At 45.5% G+C, this 23,832-nt stretch overlaps 1 protein-coding gene across 3 annotated transcripts in view; it reads left to right on the forward strand.

Annotated features, from left to right (window-relative positions):
• RABEPK (Rab9 effector protein with kelch motifs) overlaps nucleotides 1-22,547 on the forward strand; it is a 34,484-nt gene extending 11,937 nt beyond the window's left edge. Inside the window, exons 5-9 of one of the 3 annotated variants that reach the window (XM_024252815.3) lie at nucleotides 1,926-2,078; nucleotides 9,106-9,267; nucleotides 16,423-16,572; nucleotides 21,155-21,304; nucleotides 22,235-22,547. In XM_024252815.3, the coding sequence (XP_024108583.2) occupies nucleotides 1,926-2,078; nucleotides 9,106-9,267; nucleotides 16,423-16,572; nucleotides 21,155-21,304; nucleotides 22,235-22,527 (908 nt within the window). In that variant the 3' untranslated portion in view covers nucleotides 22,528-22,547. The remainder of the gene's footprint in view (nucleotides 1-1,925; nucleotides 2,079-9,105; nucleotides 9,268-16,422; nucleotides 16,573-21,154; nucleotides 21,305-22,234) is intronic. The other 2 variants (XM_024252817.3, XM_024252816.3) reach the window with 2 other exon arrangements.
• Nucleotides 22,548-23,832: the final 1,285 nt, after the last annotated feature.

A 23,832-nucleotide genomic window follows, 5' to 3' on the forward strand; every position in this document is an offset into this window, starting at 1 on the left:
CTACCACGCCCAGCCTAATCTTAAATTGTTTACCAACCAATTATGCAGAAATCTACATATAAAAATTTAAATGGTTTGGCTTCTCTTGATAATGTTCGAAAATCTATTGTCGGTAGGCCTGCCTGTCTACATGACAACAATTATTTGGAACTGAGCTGCCACCTATCAAGAGGGCTCTTATTCTCCAGTTTGCCACAGTTTTTGTTACTCCTGCCTAGGCATTTGAATTTCTACTCCCTGCACTAAAAAATCAAAGGAAGGCTGGACGAGGTGTAATCCCCGAGCACCTTGGGAGGCCAAGGCGGGCGGATCACTTGAGGTCAGGAGTTCGAGGCCAGCCTGGCCAACATGGTGAAACTCCCCATCTCTACTAAAAATACAAAAATTAGCCAGGCATGGTAGCGCACGCATTTAATCCCAGCTACTTGGGAGGTTGAGGCAGGAGAATCGCTTGAACCTGGGAGGCAGAGGTTGCAGTGAGCCAAGATCGCGCCAGTGTGCTTCCAGCCTGGGCAACAGAGCAAGACTCCATCTCAAAAAAAAAAAAAAATTCAAAGGTAAATTAAATCACTTCTAGCCCTCAATTACATTAAATTAGCTCAAGTTACATCTTTATTGCAACCTATTAATAGCTTTGTGACCCTGGCTACACCATCTCAACCATCTGGACCTCAGTGCTCTATAAAGTAGGGATAATAACTTGCTTCAGATCTAACAAGATAATGCCTGTAAAGGTCTTGTGTAATTGGTTAACCAAGCAAAATAACTATTAATAATAAAGGTTAGGTATTTTTTTTTTTTTTTTTGAGACGGAGTCTTACTCTGTCACCCAGGCTGGAGCGCGATCTCAGCTCACTGCAAGCTCTGCCTCCTGGGTTCATGCCATTCTCCTGCCTCAGCCTCCCAAGCAGCTGGGACTACAGGCGCCTGCCACCGCGCCCAGCTAATTTTTTGTGTTTTTAGTAGAGACAGTGTTTCACTATGTTAGCCAGGATGGTCTCGATCTCCTGACCTCATGATCCGCCCGCCTCGGCCTCCCAAAGTGCTGGGATTACAAGCGTGAGCCACCGCGCCCAACCAAGGTTAGGTATTACTATTCTGTGAACTTGTCTTAGCCAGCCATCATTTATTCGCAAGTAACAGAATCTCACTTAAACCAGAGGAAAAAGGAATTTATTTAGTCAGATACAGGCATGTTTCTTTCTTTCTTTCTTTTTTTTTTTTTGAGACAGAGTCTTGCTGTGTTCCCAGACTGGAGTACAGTGGCATAATCTCGGCTCGCTGCAACCTCCGCTTGGTTTACCAAGTAAAATAACCCCGGGTTCAAGCGATTCCCCTGCCTCAGCCTCCCGAGTAGCTGGGACTACAGGCGCATGCCACTATGCTTGGCTAATTTTTTGTATTTTAGTAGAGACGAGGTTTCACCATGTTGGCCAGGATGGTTTCGATCTCCTGACCTCGTGATCCGCCCACCTGAGCCTCCCAAAGTGCTCGGATTACAGGCGTGAGCCACTGCACCCGGCCAACACAGGCGTGTTTGAAAGAATTCAAGGACAGGAAGTAGAGCCCAGCATCATGAGAAAGTGGAAGCACTTGATCTGGTTGGCTCATTCTGGTTTCATTGGCTACCTTCAACCCAATCAGCTAAAGCTACAAAGTCAAAGTGTAGTACAAATATGTCATCTGGGATCTATCCTTGTGGTTGACAAAGTGGGGACAGTTGGCATAGAACGGGGTCTATGGACTAGGCAGACAGCCCCTTAAGTATCTATTATAGAATTTTCTGGAGGTTGACAACATGCCCTTTAAGTGATTCAGTGGTTTTCATTTATGTTTATGGCCCTCTTCTCATGACCCTCCCCAGTGTGCCAACCAATATAACAATTGGCAGCCCCAATCTAGGAACTGGGTGAAATGTTTTCCAGGAAAACACCAGTGGGACTTAGTTACCTGCAAGGGCCTCTTGCCCCGGTATGAACATGCTAGCTTCATTCCCTCCTGCACACCTGACCGTATCTGGGTATTTGGAGGTGCCAACCAATCAGGAAATCGAAATTGTCTACAAGTCCTGAATCCTGGTAAGTAGCCAAAGGTTATTTTATTTACGTACATACAAATAAACGTTCATGCATATATATATATATATATATATATATATATATATATATATGCACACACATATATATATATAAATCCAATTATAATTCCAGTACATTTGGATTATACTAATTACCATTTAACTTTGCTGACATAGAAAATAGGAATTTTAACTTGTAGCATAATCTGAAAACAACAGAATAAAAACAATTGTTGGTAACACATACAATTTTTAACTTGTTAAATGCCAAAGCTGGAAGGGACTTCAGAGAATAGCTATGTCAAGTGGGCAATTCAGGTTTATCAAGGGGAAAGTGACTTTCCTAAAGTCACAAGAGGCCGGGCGTGGTGGCCCATGCCTGTAATCCCAGTACTTTGGGAGGCCGAGGAAGGCGGATCACTTGAGGTCAGGAGTTTGAGATCAGCCTGGCCAGCATGGTGAAACCCCATCTCTATTAAAAATACAAAAATTAGCTGGGCGTAGTGGTGGGCGCCTATAATCCCAGCTATTCAGGAGGCTGAGGTAGGAGAATCGCTTGAACCCGGGAGGCGGAGATTGCAGTGAGCTGGGATCATGCCACTGCACTCCAGCCTGGGCGACAGTGAGACTCTGTCTCAAAAAAAAAAAAGAAAGAAAAAAAAAAAAACTAAAAAAAAAATAAAGTCACAAGAGAGTCAGTGACTGAGCCAGGCTTAGAACCCAAGTCACCTAGATTAGTGGTCCTCCAGTAAAGGAGATTGTGCCCCTGTGGGACATTTGGCCATATCTGGAAACATTCTGGGTTATCACAACTGGGGGTAGGATGGGCTACTGGCTTCTAGGGGGTAGAGGCCAGATATACTGTATATATATGCTGTCGTGCCTAAGACAGCCACCACAGGGAAGAATTATCTGGTCTAAAATGTCGGTAGTGCCGAAGTTAAGAAACACTGACCTGGATCCTCCTAGTATGTTTCTTTTAGCCAAAAGTACGAAGTTCCTAACTTGTCTCACTGGCAAGATATTTTGTTTGTTTGTTTTGTTTGTTTTTGTTTTTCATATCTTGCTGTTTCCATCACTGACAGTTTTATCACAGAGGAAGCAGTTTGGGAACATCACTACTGAGAGGAGGTTGCTAAACCACCTGTGGGGAAGTGGACTTGTCTTTTTGCCTTTTGTTTGTTTTTGTTTTTCTCTTTACAAATATTATTTATGTTCATTGTAAAACACTTGAAAAGTACAAATAAGTGGAAAAAGTCATCCACAATCCTATTATATTAAGGCTGTTAACAATTTTCTGTCTTTTTTTTTTTTTTGTGACGGAGTTTCACTCTTGTTGCACAGGCTGGAGTGCAATGATGTGATCTGGGCTCACCACAGCTTCTGCCTCCCGGATTCAAGCGATTCTCCTGCCTCAGCCTCCCAAGTAGCTGGGATTACAGGCATGCACCACAATGCCTGGCTAATTTTGTATTTTTAGCAGAGATGGGGTTTCTCAATGTTAGCCAGGCTGGTCTCGAATTCTTGATCTCAGGTGATCCGCCCACCTCAGCCTCCCAAAATGCTGGGATTACAGGCGTCAGCCAATGTGCCCGGCCCAGCTTTCTGTCTTTTTCCCGTCTTTTCTCTGTTTTTACAAGCCTGAGATCATACTATATTTACATGTTCATAACTTTTTCCTTTTAATTTCATAATCCCAGGAGGAATAGGTGTTTTTTTTTTTTTTTTTGGCTTCAGCAAAATAATTGATTTGTTATTAATAACAATGCTTTGTTAATATAATATCATTTGTTTGTTTTGTTTTGGGTTTTTTTGTTGTTAACTTTTTTTTTTTCGAGGCAGGGTCTCACTCTGTTGCCCAGGCTGGGATGCAGTGGTATGATCACAGCTCACTGCAGCCTCGATCACCCAGGCTCAGGTGAACCTCCTACCTCAGCCTCCCAGGTAGCTGGGACTACAGGTGCTTGCCACCATGCCTAGCTAATTTGTTTGTATTTTTTGTAGAGACAGAGTTTTGCCATGTTGCCCAAGGTGGTCTCAAACTCCTGGGCTCAAGCAATTTGCCTGCTTCGGCCTCCCAAAGTGTTGGGATTACAGACATGAGCCACTGCACCTGGCCAACATCATTTTTAATGGCTGTATCATACTCCATTATATATAAAATACTCCATAATATCATAATTTCTCCATTTATGAACATTTAGTTCTTTTCAGGTTTTTACCATTATAATTAACAAAGCAGTGAACATCTTCATTCAGAAGTGATAGACTGTATTTCAAATTATTTTCTTAGGGTTCCTGCCAAGAAATAAAAAGACTAGGTAAAATACTGTGAACCTTTTCAAAGTTTTGATGCATACTACCAAATTGCTCTCCAGAAAGATTTTTCCAGTTTATCCTCTCTCCAATGGTGTTTAACAGTGTTTCTTTCATTACTGACCAGCACTGAATTTATCAGTTTTAAACACTGCTAATTTGATAGGCAAAAAAACTTGTTCATAGTTTAAATATGCATTCTGGGCCAGCGCGGTGGCTCACACCTGTAATCCCAGCACTTTGGGAGGCTGAGGTGTGCAGATCACCTGAGGTCAGGAGTTCGAGAGCAGCCTGGCCAACATGGTGAAACCCTGTCACTATAAAAATACAAAAATTAGCCAGGCATGGTGGTGTATGCCTGTAGTCCCAGCTTCTGAGGAGGATGGGGCAGGAAAATCGCTTGAACTCAGGAAGCAGAGGTTGCATTGTGCCGAGATCACGCCACAGCCTGAGCAATGAGTGAGACTCCCTCTCAAAAAAGCATTTTTTGACCTGGACATTTTTCACGTGTCAGCCAACTCTCGCTCAGTTCCCTCTATCAACAATATATTTGGGGTGTTGCCCACCTACTACATTTGTTGAGTATTGCCCGATAAAAAAAAAATATATAAAAAATATATATTTGTACAATAGTTGGTCAGAGTTCAGGAACTAGGACCAAATTTTGTGTCAAGTATTTAAATTCCTTCAGCACATTTAGACAGTATGTTATCTTTTAATTTGATTTATTTGTTTGGGTATTTATTTCCCATCTTCCCTCCTCTTCCCTGCCCTCCCTCTATGGAACATAAGTGCTTTGAAGGGAAGAGTTTGTTAATTGTTGAATACTCAGGGTACAGAACACTGTCAGAAATAAAGTAGACACGGCCGGGCGTGGTGGCTCATGCCTGTAATCCCAACACTTTGGGAGGACAAGGAGGGCAGATCACAAGGTCAGGAGTTCCAGACCAGCCTAGCCAACATACTGAAACCCCGTCTCTACTAAAAATACAAAAAAAAAATTAGCTGGGCTTGGTGGCAGGTGCCTGTAGTCCCAACTACAGGCTGGGCTTACAGGGAGGCTGAGGCAGGAGAATCGCTTGAACCTGGGAGGTGGAGGTTGCAGTGAGCCAAGATTGCGCCACTGCACTCCAGCCTGGGTGACAGAGTGAGACTCTGTCTCAAAAAAAAAAAAAAAAAAGGAAGAAGAAGAAAGAGATGGAGTAGACACTTGGCAGACCATTTGGCTAATTGTGAAGCCAATTTGTTTGGCGGAGTAGCAGTATGATATGGGGGTTAAGGGCACAGATGAGGGTCTCTGTTTTGCTATGCACTAACCATGACCTTGGACAAGTGATTTAACCTCTCTCTGCCTCTGTTTTCTGTCACATTGGATAATAATAGTTTCTACTTTGTTAATTTGTCAAGGATTTAAATAAACTCAGTATCTGGCACATAATTAATGCTCAGTAATTGTTGTGGTCATTGATGTAGTTAAGGTTTGGCAAAGGGAAATCAGTTCTGGAACCCTGGCCTTTTGAATTTCAACAATGCTATCCATTGAAATAAAATAAAGTGAGAATTTGGAAAGCTGTCAAAGAGGGTGATTTTATTTTATTTATTTTATTTTTTTATTTTTGAGACAGAGTCTCGCTGTGTTGCCAAGGCTGGAGTGCAGTGGCGCGATCTCAGCTCACTGCATCCTCCACCTCTTGGGTTCAAATGATTCTCCAGCCTCAGCCTCCCGAGTGGCTGGGATTACAGGCGCATGCCACCATGCCCAGCTAATTTTTATATTAAGGAGGGTGATTTTCTATCATATCCCTTTTCTCTCCTAGAAAATATAATTTGACATCATGCCCAAGAAATATGAAATATGTACTTAGTTGCATTTGTTACCAAGGCAAGTCCCTCAAATGCTCAGGACTCCTTTGTGATTCTTTGTACTGGTGTTTGAGTTGGCAGCAATACAGCCCTAGGGTCTTCTGGGCCTGGAGGTGACATGTGTACCTTTCTAGCTCCCTCTAAGATCCAAAAGCTCTCCAACATCTGTAACTATAGAGACAGCTACATTTTGCTTTGGATATAGGCTGAGACTTTTTCAGTCTCCAGGTCCCCATTTGAGTCCCACACATATTACAGATGTTTCCTGTGGCATTTTATATATTGGACTCAGACCTTTTACAAAAGACAGAATTTCTTGGTGTGTTATGGTAGAGCAAGTATGGGACTCTGATAGAACTGAGTTCAGGCCTGGCGCGGTAGCTCACGCCTGTAATCTCAGCACTTTGGGAGGCCAAGGCTGGCGGATCACGAGGTCAGGAGCTCGAGACCATCCTGGCTAACACGGTGAAACCCTGTCTCTACTAAAAAAAAAAAAATACAAAAAATTAGCCGGGCATGGTGGCGGGCGCCTGTAGTCCCAGCTGCTCAGGAGGCTGAGGCAGGAGAATGGCGTGAACCCGGGAGGCGGAGCTTGCAGTGAGCCGAGATCGCGCCACTGCACTCCGACCTGGGAGCCACAGCGAGACTCCGTCTCGGAAAAAAAAAAAACAAAAAACTGAGTTCAAACTCCTGCTCTGCTATGCACATATACTATAACCTGCAGGAAAGGATTTAAATGTGCAGAGCTTCAGTTTCCTCATCTAAAAGTAGAGATACTTCCGCTCACTTCCCAGGCTTGAGTGAAGACACCAGGGATGGCAGTGCTTAGAGCAATGATGCTGCCCATTGAGGGTGCTCAATTAATGCATCTGCTTCTGTAAAATCCAGACTTCATCCTTAAAAGAAATAAGCTTTCTATACTTCTATGTAGGTGGTGAAATTTTATTCTCCAGTCAGAGAACTGGGAATTACATAGATCTTGGTGTTACTGAAACAGTTTAAATTCCAACTCAGCCATTTCTTAGGCATGTCACTTTATCTGTCTCTCTCTCTCTTTCTCTCTCTCTTTCTTTGTCTTACTCTGTAACCCAGGCTGGAGTTGCAGTGATGTGATCTTGGCTCACTGCAGCCTCAACTGCTGCAGGCCCAGTTAATCCTCCCACTGAAGCCTCTCAGGTAGCTGGGACTATAGGCATACGCCACCACACCCAACTAATTTTTTTAATTTTTTTGTAGAGACAGGGTTTTGCCATGTTGCCCAGGCTGGTCTCAAACTCCTGGGCTCAAGTAATCCACCTGCCCCAGCCTGCTAAAGTGTTGGGGTTACAGGCATGAGCCACCAAGCCTGGCTAGCCATGTCACTTTAAAAAAGTGACTTAATCCATCCCTGCTTCAATTCTCTTATCTGTAAAATGGGGAAATTAATATTTGTTTAGCATTTACTGTTTAGTAGGGACTATTATTACTGCTACCAAAATGTAATAGTATTGTCTACTTTTTTTTTTCATTTCTTTTTTTTTTTTTTTCGAGATATGGTCTTACTCTTCTACCCAGGCTAGAGTGCAATGGCACAATCATAGTTCACTGCAGCCTCAAACTCCTGGGCTCAGGCAATCCTCCTGCCTTGGCCTCTCAAAGTTCTAGGGTTACAGGCCTTACAGCCACTGTGCTCAGCCTAATTTTTTTAAATTTTTAATTTATTTTATTTTATTATTATTATTTTTTAAGATGAAGTCTCGCTTTGTCAACCAGGCTGGAATGCAGTGGCATGATCTCAGCTCACTGCATCCTCCACCTCCTGGTTCAAGCGATTCTCCTGTCTCAGCCTCCTGAGTAGCTGGGATTACAGGTCCCCACCACCACACCTGGCTTTTTTTTTTTTCAATTTTTTTTTTTTATTTTTAGTAGAGATGGGATTTCACCATGTTGGCCAGGTTGGTCTAGAACTCCTGACCTCAAGTGATCCACCCATCTTGGTCTCCCAAAGTGCTGGGATTACAAGCGTGAGCCACTGCACCTGGCTGTTTTTTTGTAGAGACACGATATTGCTTTGTTTCCCAGTCTGGTCACAAACTCCTGGGCTCAAGCAATCCTCCTACCTCGACTTCCCAAACTGCTGAGATTACAGGTGTTAGCTACTGCACATGGCCTGCCTACTTTCTTTTATTGGCCACATTTTCTGGGAAATTTGGCACACTTGGACTCTGGCATCTAGTGGGAATGAATGTTAGCAGATGTTAGAGGGAGCGATAGTGAGCAAAGTAGAAGAGGGTTCAGAGAGGATATTTGAAGGCCTCCAAAACAAATTGACCTCTTTTTTTTCTTTTTTTCTTTTTTTTGAGATGGAGCCTTGCTCTGTCACCCAGGCTGGAGTGCAGTGGTACAATCTCAGCTCACTGCAACCTTCACCTCCTGGGTTCAAGCGATTCTCCTGCCTCAACCTCCTCAGGAGCTGGGATTACAGGTCCCCACCACCATACCCGGCTAATTTTTTTAGATTTTTAGTAGAGACGGGGTTTTACCCCATGTTGGCCAGGCTGGTCTCGAACTCCTGACCTCAAGTGATCTGCCTGCCTTGGCCTCACAAAGTGCTGGGATTACAGGCATGAGTCACTGCACCCATTCTTGTACTTACGGCTTTGAAATCTTGGGGATTTTGGACTGTCTTGGCAAATCCTAAGTATCATCTTCATTCTTCCTTGATGTTTATGAGTATGAGATCCCTGCCCAAAACTATGCTGGCCCCCCTGGGGATTGGAGTTTGGAAACTGACTTCACTCAGCCCCAGAGTCAAGGTCAGAAGCCCCTCTACCTGGGTATTTTAAGTGCCTGCATTCTCTCTGGCCCAGAAACCAGGACGTGGACCACGCCAGAAGTGACCAGCCCCCCACCATCCCCAAGAACATTCCATACATCATCAGCAGCCATTGGAAACCAGCTATATGTCTTTGGGGGCGGAGAGAGAGGTGCCCAGCCTGTGCAGGACATGAAGCTGCATGTGTTTGACGCAAGTATGGACTGGTGGGCACCTTGGGGCTGGTCAGGGCCATCCCTGTTTACAGATTACCTAATATAGGAAACAGAAGTTAGAAAAGGAAAGCCTGACTACCTCACTTCTAGACTTCTTTGTTATATCTTTTAGCTGACATCTTTTTCCCACAGCAAAATTGGCATTTAAAAAGGGATAGTCAGGCCTGGCATGGTGGCTCACACCTGTAATCCCAGAGCTTTGGAAGGCTGAGGCAGGTGGACCACTTAAGGTCAGGAGTTCGAGAACAGCCTGGCCAACATACCGTGTCTCTACTAAAAACACAAAAATTATCCGGGCATGATGGCATGCACCTGTAATCCCAGTTACTCAGGAGGCTGAGGCAGGAGAATAGCTTAAACTCAGGAGGAGGAGGTTTCAGTGAGCCAAGATCAGGCCACTGCACTCAGCCTGGGCAACAGAGCAATACTCCATCTCAAATAAATAAATAAATAAAACTAAAAAGGTAGGCCAGGCATGGTGGCTCACGCCTGTGATCCCAGCACTTTGTGACGCCCAGGCGGGAGGATCACCTGAGGTCAGGAGTTCGAAACCAGTCTGGCCATCATGGCAAAACCCCGTCTCTACTAAAAATACAAAAATTGGCCGGGTGCAGCGGTGGGTGCCTGTAATCCCAGCTACTCGGGAGGCTGAGGCAGGAGAATCACTTGAACCCGGGAGGCGGAGGTGGCAATGAGCCAAGATCGCGCCATTGCACTCCAGCCTTGGCAACAGAGCGAGACTCTATCTCAAAAACTAAATAAAAAAAAGAAAAGGTATAATGATCAAGTTAAAAAGTTTAAACCATATAATTTATAAAGTAAAAAAGTAAAAGAATAAGAAAGACAAAAAACAAACAGAAGTAAAAGATTCTCCTTCAGCCTTTCCTTTCCCCACCTCAGGTACATGCCTGGCTGATTTTTTTTTTCTTTTTTTTTTTTGTAAGATGGAGTCTCTCTCTGTTGCCCAGGCTGGAGTGCAGTGGCCCAATCTCGGCTCACTGCAACCCCTGCCTCCCGGGTTCAAGCGATTCTCCTGCCTCAGCCTCCCAACTAGCTGGGATTACAGGCACGCACCAACATGTCCGTCTAATTTTTTGCGTTTTTAGTAGAGACAGGGTTTCACCATGTTGGCCAGGCTGGTCTTGAACCCCGACCTCGGGTAATCTGCCTACTTCAGCCTCCCAAAGTGCTGGGATTACAGGCATGAGTCACTGCACCCAGCCAGACTTTTGTATTTTTATTGTAGAGATGCAGTTTTGCCATGTTGCCCAGGCTGGTCTCAAACTCATGAGCTCAAGCAATTTGCCTGCCACTGCCTACCCACCTCTGCCACCACACTCAGCCAAAATTTTTACCTTGCAAAGTAAAATTGGGGAAATTAAGAGATAGAAGATTCCCAAGCCAGAGTATTTGGGGAAAAAAAAAAAAAAAAAAGACACATCACAGTGTGACTTTTCTCTTTCCAGAAAGAATGGGCTTTGTGATTCTTTTAAAGCAGTTTTAAAATGTTTAAATAATATTGGTTTTGAACATATAAAACTATAAGGAACAAGAAAAAAAAATGTGTGTGTGTGTGTGTGTGTACATGTGTATGTACTATCACCCCAAAATTAAATTACTGTTAACATCTCAGTGTATTATCAATCTTTTTTTTAAGAACAGAGATAATTCAAACCAGACATGGTGGCTCACGCCTGTAATGCCAGGACTTTGGGAGGCTGAGGAGGGCAGATTACTTGAGGTCAGGAGTTCAAGAGCAGCCTGACCAACATAGTGAAACCTCGTCTCTACTAAAAATACAAAAAATTAACTGGGCGTGGTGGCGCACACCTGTAATCCCAGCTACTTCGGAGGCTGAGGCATGAGAATCACTTGAACCCCGGAGGTGGAGGTTGCATGGAGCCGAGATCTTGCCACTGCACTCCAGCCTGGGTGAGGAAGCAAGACTCTGTCTCAAAAAAAAAAAAAAAAAAAGAACAGAGATAATTCTATATGTTACGTTTGCATCCTGTATTTTTCACTTAAGCATTGTTCCATGCAATCAGAAAGTCTTCACCAGCATTTCGAAATGATTATTATTATATAAATGTTAGAGTCAGGGTCTCACTGCATTGCCAAGGCTGGTCTGAAACTCCTAGCCTCAAGTGATCCTTCAGTTTTGGTCCCTCTAAGTGCTGCGATTACAGGCATTGAGCCACACCACCCGGCCTTCACCATCATTTTTAATAAGTGCTTAAGCCGGGCGCGGTGGCTCACGCCTGTAATCCTAGCACTTTGGGAGGCCGAGGCGGGTGGATCATGAGGTCAGGAGACCAGCCTGGCCAAGATGGTGAAACCCTGTCTCTACTAAAAATACAAAAATCAGCTGGGAATGGTGGCGGGCGCCTATAATCCCAGCTACTCAGGAGGCTGAGGCAGCAGAATTGCTTGAACCCAGGAGGCAGAGGTGGGTGGATTACCTGAGGTCAGGTAATCCTGGGCAACGTGATGAAACCCTGTCTCTACTAAAAATACAAAAAATTAGCTGGACATGGTGGCGGGTGCCTGTAATCCCAGCTACTAGGGAGGCTGAGGCGGGAGAATCCCTTGAACCTGGGAGGTGGAAGCAGCAGTGAGCCAAGATCACGCCACTGCACTCTAGCCTGGGCGAGAGAGCAAGGCTCCGTCTCAAAAAAATAAATAAATTTTTTAAAAAGTGTAATATTTCATCATGGCTATACCAATAATTAAACCTGCTGATGGACGCTTAGGCTATTTCCAATTCTTCTCTATTATAAACAATACTGTAATGAACAAGCCAGGTATGCTGACTCATGCCTATAATCCCATCGGCTCAGGAGGCTGGAGGATCGTTTGGGCCCAGGAGTTTGAGGATGGAGTGAGCCATAATTGCACCACTGCACTCCAGCCTTTGCAATAGAGCGAGACCCTGACTCTAAAAAAAAAAAAAAAATGCTATAAGGAACATATTTATGCAAAAACCATTTCAGGTAATTTTAAATTAAATTCCTTGGGACACTGGGGACTCCTTGAACAACCAGCAGGCATACCATAAACAGTAATTCAAAGATAAATTGTTTGGCAGACCTTTGTTTCAAAGAGTTTTTGCAGGCCGGGCACAGTGGCTCATGCCCATAATCCTTTGGAGGCCACTTTGGGAGACCAAAGCAGGTGGATCACTTGAGGTCAGGAGTTCAAAACTAGCCTTGACAACATGGTGAAACCCTGTTTCAACTGAAAATACAAAAAATTATCCAGGCATGGCGGCAGGTGCCTGTAATCCCAGCTACTTGGGAGGCTGAGGCAGGAGAATCGCTTGAACCAGGAGGCAGAGGTTGCAGTGAGCCAAGATCTCACCACTGCACTCCAGCCTGGGCGACAGAGCAACACTCCATCTCAAAAAAAAAAAAAAAAACAGAATTTTTGCAGTACTCCTTTAAGACTTTTCTGGTATATAGAAAGGATTAATTTTCCAGAATTCTATATATGTACAGCTTTGAAGATAAGAAGGGTTGCCTGCAGTAAAACATAATAATAATCATATTCATAACTCTCATGTATTGGGTACTTTTTTTTCCTTCATGCTTTATGTATATTATCTCATTTAATTCATACCTCAGCTCTTAGAAGTAGGTATTGTCTTTTTTTTTTTTTTTTTTTTTTTTTTTTGAGACGAAGTCATGCTCTGTTGCCCAGGCTGGAGTGCAATGGCGCAATCTTGGCTCACTGCAACCTCCACCTCCCGGGTTCAAGCGATTCTCCTGCCTCAGCCTCCCGAGTAGCTGAGACTACAGGCACATGCCACCATGCCTGGCTAATTTTTTTAATATTTTTAGTAGAGACAGGGTTTTACTGTGTTAGTCAGGATGGTCTCGATCTCCTGACCTCGTGATCTGCCCACCTCGGGCTCCCAAAGTGCTGGGATTACAGGCATAAGCCACTGTGCCCAGCCAGTATTGTCTGTATCCTTATTTTACAGCTATAGAAACTGGAGCTTAGAGAAGTAATTGGTGAAAGGCCACATAGTTATATACTGAGATAACCTGGTTTCAGCTCCAAATCCCACATTCTAGCCATTATCCTATACTGCCACATCAGGAGTCCCTGCTAACTTTTATTTAAGACTAGTCTGTTTTTTTCCCAACCCCTTCAGCAAATCAATTAAGGATATTGTCTTGAAAACAGAAGAGTCTAGCAGGATGCAGTGGTGTGTGCCTATAGTCCCAGCTACTTGGGAGGCTGAGGTGGGAGGACCACTTGAGCCTAGGGGTTCCAATCCAGCCTGGACAATATAGCAAGACCCCATCTCTAAAAATAATAATAAGGCTGGGTGTGGTGGCTCACACCTGCAATCCCAGCACTTTGGGAGGCCGAGGTGGGTGGATCACTTGAGCCCAGGAGTTCAAGACCAGCCTGGGCAACATGGTCAATCCCTATCTCTACTAAAAATACAAAAATTAGCCAGGCATGGTGGTGTGCACCTATAATCCCAGCTATTTGAAAGGCTGAGGCAGGAGAATTGCTTGAACCTGGGAGGCAGAGGTTGCAGTGAGAGCCCAGATCGTGCCATTGCACTCCAGCCTAGGCAACAAGAGCACAACTCCATCTCAAAAAAAAAATTTTTTAAAAATGGCTGGATGCAGTGGCTCACGCCTGTAATCCCAGCACTTTGGGAGGCCCAGCGGGGTGGATCTCTTGTGGTCAGGAGTTTGAGACTAGCCTGGCCAACATGGCAAAACCTCGGCTTTACTAAAAATATTTTAAAATTTAGGATGGGCGCAGTGGCTCATGCCTATAATCCCAACACTTTGGGAGGCTGAGACAGGTGGATCATTTTAGGTCAGGAGTTTGAGACCAGGTTGGCCAACATGGTGAAACCCTGTCTCTACTAAAAATACAAAAATTAAGGGCCAGGAGCGGTGGCTCACGCCTGTAACCCCAGCACTTTGGGAGGCCGAGGCGGGCGGATCACGAGGCCAGGAGATCAAGACCATCCTGGCTAACACGGTGAAACCCCGTCTCTACTAAAAAACGTACAAAAAATCAGCCGGGCTTGGTGGTACGCACCTGTAATCCCAGCTACTTGGGAGGCTGACGCAGTAGACTCACTTGAACCTAGGAGGCGGAGGTTGCAGTGAGCTGAGATTGCACCATAACAGTCCAGCCTGGGTGACAGAGGAAGACTCTGTTTCAAAAAAAAAGAAAAAGAAAAAAAAAATTTAGCTGGGCATGGTGGTGCACAGCTGTAATCCCAGCTACTCAGGAGGCTGAGGCAGGAGAATCGGTTGAACCTGGAAGGCAGAGGTTGCAGCAAGCCAAGATCGCACCACTGCACTCCAGCCTGGGTAACGGAGTAAGACTTTGTCTCAAAAAAAAAAAAAAAAAAAAAATTAGCCGGGCGTGGTTTTGGGCACTTGTAATCCCACCTACTCAGGAGGCCGAGGCAGGAGAATCACTTGAACCTGGGAGGTGGAGGTTGCAGTGGGCGAAGATCGCACTTGTGCATTCTAGCCTGAGCAACAGAGCAACAGAGGGGGTCTGTCCCCCGACCCCCTGCAAAAAAAAAAAAAAGTTGAGTGCCACTGACATAGACAAGTAACTTGTCCATATATTAGTCATTAAGGGATGAAATTGTTATTGAAACATTACTTATAAAATAAATAAATAACAAGGCTGGGCACAGTGGCTCACGCCTATAATCCTAGCACTTTGGGAGGCCGAGGTGGGCAGATTGCCTGAGCTCAGGAGTTCGAGACCAGCCTGGGCAACATGGTGAAACTCTGTCTCTATGAAAATACAAAATATTAGATGGGGCCGGGCACAGTGGCTCACGTCTGTAATCCCAGCACTTTGGGAGGCCGAGGCGGGCGAATCACAAGGTCAAGAGATCAAGACCAGCCTGGCCAACATGGTGATACCCCGTCTCTATTAAAAATAGAAAAATTAGCTGGGGGTGGTGGCATGTGGCTGTAGTCCCAACTACTCGGGAGGCTGAGGCAGGAGAATTGCTTGAACCGGGGAGGCGGAGGTTACAGTAAGCCGAGATTGTGCCATTGCACTCCAGCCTGGGTGACAGAGCGAGACTCTGTCTCCAAAAAATAATAATAATAAATAGAAGCCAGGCATGGTGACTCATGCCTGTAATCCCAGCACTTTGGGAGGCCAAGGTGGGCAGATAACCTGTAGTCAGGAGTTCGAGACCAGCCTGACCAACATGGAGAAACCCCGTCTCTACTAAAAATACAAAAATTAGCTGCATGTGGTGTTGCATGCCTGTAATCCCAACTACTCTGGAGGCTGAGGCAGGAGAATCACTTGAACCTGGGAGGCAGAGGTTGCAGTGAGCTGAGATCATGCCATTGTACTCCAGCCTGGGCAACAAGACCAAAATTTTGTCTCAATAATAATAATAATAATACATTAAATAAATGAATAACAAGAAGATGACTCTGAAGGGTTGTCACAGAAACAGACTCATTCATTTTGACTTTGTGGCAGTTTTAGTTTGAAGCTAAAGAGGAGATCGTTTTTATTTCATAGCAAGAAATGGCTTCCAGGTGCTGAGTAGAAGGGGCAGGGGTGTTTGGTAGTGGGCTCTCCAGCCCTAGAAGCATGCACACAGAGCCTCTATAGGACTTTTTTTTTCTTTTTTTTTAAGACAGAGTCTTGCTCTGTCACCCAGGCTGGAATGCAATGGCGCAATCTCGGCTCACTTCAACCTCCACCTCTCAGGTTCAAGCATTTCTCCTGCCTCAGCCTCCCAAGTAGCTGGAATTACTAGGCACCTGCCATCACACCTGGCTAATTTTTTTTTTTTTTTTTTTTTTTTGTATTTTTAGTAGAGACAGTGTTTCACCATGTTGGCCAGGCTGGCCTCGAACTCCTGACCTCAGGTGATCCACCTGTCTCGGCCTCCCAAAGTGCTGGGGTTACAACTGTGAGCCAGCACAGCAGCCTATAGGATGTAAAAGGAGGGATGCCTGGATTGGCTGGGGGAGTTGGAGTGAATGACCCCAAGGTTGCTTCCTGCATGGGACAGCTCTGCTTGCTGGGAGGTGCTACAGAGGCTTGGGCCTGTTTCTCGTGTTCTTGTTTAATAGTTTTGCCATTTGATGTTATTGAATTTACTTTTCTAGACACTCTGACCTGGTCACAGCCAGAGACACTTGGAAATCCTCCATCTCCCCGGCATGGTCATGTGATGGTGGCAGCAGGGACAAAGCTCTTCATCCACGGAGGCTTGGCAGGGGACAGATTCTATGATGACCTCCACTGCATTGATAGAAGTAAGCAGGGCACGGGGGCTTGTCTGTTTAAAATTTTTATTTTTATTTATTTATTTTTTTAGACAGGGTCTCTGTCTGTCACTCAGGCTGGAGTGCAGTGGCATGATCTCAGTAGCCTCAGCCTCCAGGGCTCAAGTGATCCTCCTACCTCATCCTCCCCAGTAGCTGGAGCTACAGGTGCGTGCCACCATGCTTGGCTAATATAAAATTTTTTTTTGGTAGAGATGGGGTCTCACCATGTTGCCCAGGCTGGTCTCAAACTTCTGTGCTGAAGTGATTTTTTAAAGTGTGCTTTGAAAGAATATAGCCTTGCTTGGCCAGGTACAATGGCTCATGCCTGTAATCTTAGCACCTTGGGAGGCTGAGGCAGGCATATCACCTGAGATCAGGAGTTTGAGACCTGCCTGGCCAACATGGTGAAACCCTGTGTCTACTAAAAATACAAAAATTAGCCTATTGTCATGGCACATGTGCCTGTAATCCCAGCTACGTTGGTGCCTGAGTCAGGAGAATTGCTTGAACCCAGGAGGTGGAGGTTGTGGTGAGCTAAGATTACGCCACTGCACTCCAGCCTGGACCACAGAGCAAGACTCCATCTCCAAAAAAAAAAAAGCCGGGCTTGGTGACTCACACCTGTAATCCCCAGCACTTTGGGAGGCTGAGGCTGGGGGATCATGAGGTAAGGAGGTCGAGACCAGCCTGGCCAACATAGTGAAACCCCATCACTACTAAAAATAAAAAAAATTAGCCAAGTGTGGTGGCACTTGCCTCTAGTCCCAGCTACTTGGGAGGCTGAGGCAGGAGAATCGCTTGAACCCGGGAGGCAGAGGTTGCAGTGAGCTGAGACCACACCATTGCACTCCAGCCTGGGTGACAGAGTGAGACTCTGTCTCAAAAAAAAAAAAGCTGGGCACAGTGGCTCACGCCTATAATCCCAGCACTTTGGGAGGCTGAGGCAGGTGGATCATCTGAGGTCAGGAGTTCGAGACCAGCCTGGCCAACATGGTGAAACCCTGTCTCTACTAAAAATATAAAAATTAGCCGGGCGTGGTGGTGCATGCCTGTAATCCCAGCTACTCAGGAGGCTGAGGCAGGAGAATCGCTTGAGCCCGGGAGACAGAGGTTGCAGTGATCCAAGATCATGCCACTACACTTCATCCTGGGCAACACAGCAAGACTCCGTCTCAAAAAAAAAAAAAAAGCAAAAAAAAATCAGCCAGGCATGGTGACAGGCACCTGTAGTCCTGGCTACGTGGGAAGCTGAGGCAGGAGAATCACTGGAACCTGGGAGGTGGAGGTTGCCGTGAGCCGATTGCACCCCTGCATTCCAGCCTAGGCGACAGAGTGAGACTCCGTCTCAAAGAAAAGAAAAAAGAAAAAGAAAATATAGCCTTGCTCTTATGTGTAGGTAACTTGACCAGCTGGCAGAATCTTCATCAGATTCTGTTACCTCTGGACAGAATACTACTAATAAAAAATCATAGCACTAAATAATCTCCTGAGTGCTTACTATGGACCCAGCCATTTATTGTCTCTTATCCTTCCAACAGTGCTCTCCTTTGATTACAACCCATTATGCTTTGTGTTGGGCTACTGGATTTCTTTCTGGTGTTAGCCATTAACCCATGAAGGACCTGGATAATGTGGATGTAGATGACTAGAATTTCATGCTTTTCATGCTAAATGGTTGAAAACAGTGGGAAGAGGAATGTTAAAGAGAACATGATGAATATCTTTTAAGTATCTGAAGGGCTGATATGCTGTGGGGAGACCCTGGACTCATTCTGGGCAATTCCTTCAAGCTGTGAGGTCCATTATGGTAGGGAACTTGTCTATTTTGTTCTCCAGTACATTTCTAGCACTTAGCACAGTGTCTGGCAGATAGTGGGCAGGTACTTTCTTTTTTTTGAGATAGTGTCTCACTTGGTTGCCCAGGCTGGAATGCACTGATGTGATCTTAGCTCACAACAACCTCTGCCTCTCAGGTCAAGTGATTCTCCTGCCTCAGCCTCCCAAGTAGCTGGGACAACAGGCACATGCTACAACACCCAGATAATTTTTGTATTTTCTGTAGGGACGAGGTTTCACCATGTTGCCTAGGCTGGTCTCCAACTCCAGGACTCAAGGGATCCACCCGCCTTGGCCTCCCAAAGTGCTGGGACTACAGGCGTGAACCGCTGCTCCCGGCTCATATCTGTTATTGAGTGGAGGGATGAAGAAATGAACATGTTCTGCATTGCTCCAGACTACAAGAACTGGAACAATGGGCAGAAGGCATGGGAAGTCCTGTGTAGTGTATCAGGCTACCTTCCCAAGCCCTGAATTCTCTGGCTCCATGACAGCTGAGGCCAGGGGACACCAGCTTTGTATTCTTGCATTGGCTAGAATTTTGGCCACACCGGGTGATTCTCCCTTCTTACTCTGAGATGCTGGGCCCCTGCCTTGCATTGACAGATGGAAACTATTTTTTTTTTTTTTTTGAGATGGAGTCTCGCTCTGTCACCCAGGCTGGAGTGCAGTGGTGCGATCTTGGCTCACTGCAAGCTCCGCCTCCCGGGTTCATGCCATTCTCCTGCCTCAGCCTCCTGAGTAGCTGGGACTACAGGTGCCCACCACCACGCCCGGCTAATTTTTTGTATTTTTAGTAGAGACGGGGTTTCACCGTGTTAGCCAGGATGGTCTCGATCTCCTGACCTCGTGATCCGCCCGCCTCAGCCTCCCAAAGTGCTGGGATTACAGGCGTGAGCCACTGCACCCGGCCGACAGATGGAAACTATTTACACAAAACCATTCCTTGCAGGCAGTCAGATGGGGTCTTAATGCTTATTTTTAAAAAGAAAGCCTTTTTCTGTTGTTAGGAACTACTTGTTGACTATTTTTCCTGCCTACCCAAGTAGTTCTCTAAATCTAAAATCCAGTGATAGCTTGCCTTATTTAAATGCTTGTTTTGGCTGGGTGCAGTGGCTCACCCCTGTAATCCCAGCACTTTGGGAGGCCAAGGTGGACCAATCACCTGAGGTCAGGAGTTTGAGACTAGCCTGGCCAACATGGTGAAACCCTGTCTCTACTAAAAATGCAAAAATTAGCTGGGTGTGGTGGCTTGTGCCAGCTACTCTGGAGGCTGAGGCAGGAGAATCGCTTGAATCTGGGACGTGGAGGTTGCAGTGAGCTGAGATCGCGCCACTGCACTCCAGCCTGGGTAACAGAGTGAGACTCTGTCTCAAAAGAAAAAAAAAATGCTTGTTTGAAAAGATGCAAGTTTCCCTGCAAAAATAGGTTGGAAGTAGGCGCTAAGGCAGCACATTATAGTGTAGAGACTTTGGAGACACAGGCTTTGGAGCCACACCTAAGTGCAGTCTTGCTGTGCCACTTACAAGCTATAGGGTCTCGGACAAGTCTCTTTCCTTCTCTATTCTTGTTTGCTCATTTGTAAGAAGAAAGGGGAGGCCAGGCACCAGGCCATGGCTCCTGCCTGTAATCCCAGCACTTTGGGAGGCCGAGGTGGGTGGATCACGAGGTCAGGAGTTCAAGACCAGCCTGGCCAAGATGGTGAAACACCATCTCTACTAAAAATACAAAAAATTAGCCAGGCCCGGTGGTGGGTGCCTGTAATCCCAGTTACTCAGGAGGCTGAGGCAGAGAATTGCTGGAACCCAGAAGTCAGATGTTGCAGTGAGCCAAGATCGAGCCACTGCACTCCAGGCTGGGCAACAGAGCAGAAAAAAAAGAAGAAGAAAGGGGATAGGCAGAAGTAATAGAAATTTCATAGGGCTGTTATGAAAATTAAGTGAGCAAAATTTGTTGTTTAGCCAGCACTTACAAAATCGCTAAGGAACTGTTTTTTTTTTTTTTTGAGACGGAGCTCCGCTCTTGTTGCCCAAGCTGGAGTGCAATGGCATGATCTCGGCTCAGCGCAACCTCCGCCTCCCGGGTTCAAGCGATTCTCATGCCTCAGCCTCCTGAGTAGCTGGGATTACAGGCATGCACCACCATGCCTGGTTAATTTTGTATTTTTAGTAGAGATGGGGTTTCTCCATGTTGGTCAGGCTGGTCTCGAACTCCCGACCTCAGGTGATCCGCCTGCCTCAGCCTCCCAAAGTGCTGGGATTATAGGCGTGAGCCACCTAGCCCGGCCCAGGAACTGTATTTAAAGTACACACACACACACACACACACACACACACACACACACACACACACACACACACACACACACACACACACACACACACACACACACACACAGAGAGAGAGAGAAACTGAGCTAATTCGAGGCAGTTAATAGTGAATGGTTGAAGGTGACTGTTATTATAAAGGTTGTATCACATTTCTGTGTGATCCAAAGACCGTCTACATCAGAATCGCCTGAGATTCTGGGAATCACTGAGCCCCTCCCTCCCTTCCTCCCTGGACTACCCAATCATAATGTCAGAGTTCCCCAAATAATTCTTATGTGCACCAAACCTCTCAGAGCTCTTGGTGAATGACTTTCAGTGATTGGTGTGCAAACTACAGTAGATAGGTAAGTTTGAAAGCACATCTTAGCCCATGCTGCACCAAAGCTCTTTCTTTCTCTTGGCAGGTGACATGAAATGGCAGAAGCTAAATCCCACTGGGGCTGCTCCAGCAGGCTGTGCTGCCCACTCAGCTGTGGCTGTGGGAAAACACTTGTACATCTTTGGTGGAATGACTCCTGCAGGAGCACTGGACACGATGTACCAGTATCACACAGGTGAGCAGGTGTCCATGGGGATCTTTAAACAAATCTAAACATTCTTTGAAAAGTGATGCAGTGGCCAAGTGCGGTGGCTCACGCCTGTAATTCCAGCACTTTGGGAGGCCGAGGCAGGCAGATCACGAGGTCAGGAGATCGAGACCATCCTGACCAACATGGTGAAACCCTGTCTCTACTAAAATACAAAAAATTAGCCAGGCGTGGTGGCGGGCGCCTGTAGTCCCAGCTACTAGGGAGGCTGAGGCAGGGGAATTGCTTGAACCTGGGAGGCGGAGGTTGCAGTGAGCTGAGATCACACCACTGCACTCCAGCCTGGTGACAGAGTGAGACTGTCTGGAAAAAAAAAAAAAAAAAAGAAAAAAAAAAGTGATGCAGTGCTTCCAATTTGGTTCCTCTGTATCTAAATCCAAAAGAATGAAAACTGTAGGGGATGACATCATTAAAGCAGCAATGCTGCCATAAGGTTTTTTTCCTTTTACACCTGTTTGTCAGGACTCAGCTGCTACAGTAAATCACTGAGCATTTCTAGAAATTTCATTACTTTTTAAATTTTATTCAGATTTTGGCTTTCACTATCTGGATTTTTTTTTTTTTTCTGAGATGGAGTCTCACTCTGTCGCCCAGGCTGTAGTGCAGTGACGTGATCTCAGCTCACTGCAAATTCTACCTCCTGGGTTCACGCCATTCTCCTGCCTCAGCCTCCCGAGTAGCTGGGACTACAGGTGCCCGCCACCACGCACAGCTAAATTTTTTTTGTATTTTTGGTAGAGATGGGGTTTCACCGTGTTAGCCAGGATGGTCTCCATCTCCTAACCTCGTGATCCGCCCGCTTCGGCCTCCCAAAGTGCTGGGATTACAGGCGTGAGCCACTGTGCCTGGCCTATCTGGAAATTTCTTAACATGAAGCCTTTTGCCTCCCCAACATAGAAGAGCAGCATTGGACCTTGCTTAAATTTGACACTTTTCTACCCCCTGGACGATTGGACCATTCCATGTGTATCATTCCATGGCCAGTGACGTGTGCTTCTGAGAAAGAAGATTCCAACTCTCTCACTCTGAACCATGAAGCTGAGAAAGGGGATTCAGCTGACAAAGTAATGAGCCACAGTGGTGACTCACATGAGGAAAGCCAGACTGATACACTGCTCTGTTTGGTGTTTGGCGGGATGAATACAGAAGGGGAAATCTATGATGATTGTATTGTGACTGTAGTTGACTAATAAAACCCACATTTTTATTACCTGTCAGTTACTTTCAGAATAGTTAAGTAAAACATTAGCTGTTTTATACCTCCAAAATATCTTCTGCATTATATATGTTTTTCTCCTGCTTTGGTAGGTGAAGAAACTAATGCAAATAATTCTTATGTGCACTAAACCTTGCTATATTGCCTCTCAGAGCTCTTGGGAATGACTTTCAGTGACTGGTTTGCAAACTGTAGTAGATAGGTAAGTTTTGCCCAATGCAAAAGCCTCCACTGTATTAACATAAAAGGCTTTGGGCCAGGCTTGGTGGCTCACGCCTGTAATCCCAACACTTTGGGAGGCTGAGGAGGTGGATCACCTGAGGTTGGGAGTTCAAGACCAGCCTTACCACCATACAGAAACTCCGACTCTACTAAAAGCACAAAATTAGCCAGGCGTGATGGCACATGCCTGTAATCCCAGCTACTCGGGAGGCTGAGACAGGAGAATCGCTTGAACCCGGGAGGCGGAGGTTGCGGTGAGCTGAGATCACACCATTGTACTCCAGCCTGGGTGACAAGAACGAAACTCTGTCTCAAAAAAAAAAAAAAATATATATATATATGTATACATATATACATGTATTTATATATGTATACATAAACACATATATATGTATACATATATATAAAAGGTTTTGCTAACAATACAAACCTAGGTAGGTGTGATTAGTGTATTAAATGCTAATCACAAGGTTGCAATAGTTAGGGTTAAAAAAGAAGTTACAGAATTATAATTGGTAAACAACAAACTATAGACATCAGAGTGGACATTTATTAGTTGAAGTCTATCTTTTTAATATTCAGTAACAGCTCCTCAGAAAGAGGTACAGACTAGGTGGTCCACAGTAGTGAGAGCCTTTGAATTAAGGGAAGACTAGCTCTAGTTGCTAACTACCATTTAACCCTATTGCCCCAGGGTACACAGCACTGCAGGTCATCTTTAATGGCTGTATTAGGCTTGGCCTGAGACCAGTATTCTGCTCAGGGTCTGCCCAAATGCTTTTTGGGCAGTGCAGCAGAGGCCTAGGTCTAATTAAGAGTTTGGTGTTGGGCTCCAGTTCTACTAGCCCTAGAAAATTAACCTTTCAGCCAGTTGCCCATCTATAAAATACCTATCCTTGGGCAGTATTGGATTCTTTTTTTTTTTTTGAGGTGGAGTCTCACTCTTGTCGCCAGGCTGGAACGCAGTGGTGTCATCTCGGCTCACTGCAACCTCTGCCTCCCGGGTTGAAGTGATTCTCCTGCCTCAGCCTTCAGCTTGCACTACCACGCCCAGCTA

The sequence above is a fragment of the Pongo abelii genome, chromosome 13 (assembly GCF_028885655.2).
Source record: "Pongo abelii isolate AG06213 chromosome 13, NHGRI_mPonAbe1-v2.0_pri, whole genome shotgun sequence".
Taxonomy (NCBI): domain Eukaryota; kingdom Metazoa; phylum Chordata; class Mammalia; order Primates; family Hominidae; genus Pongo; species Pongo abelii.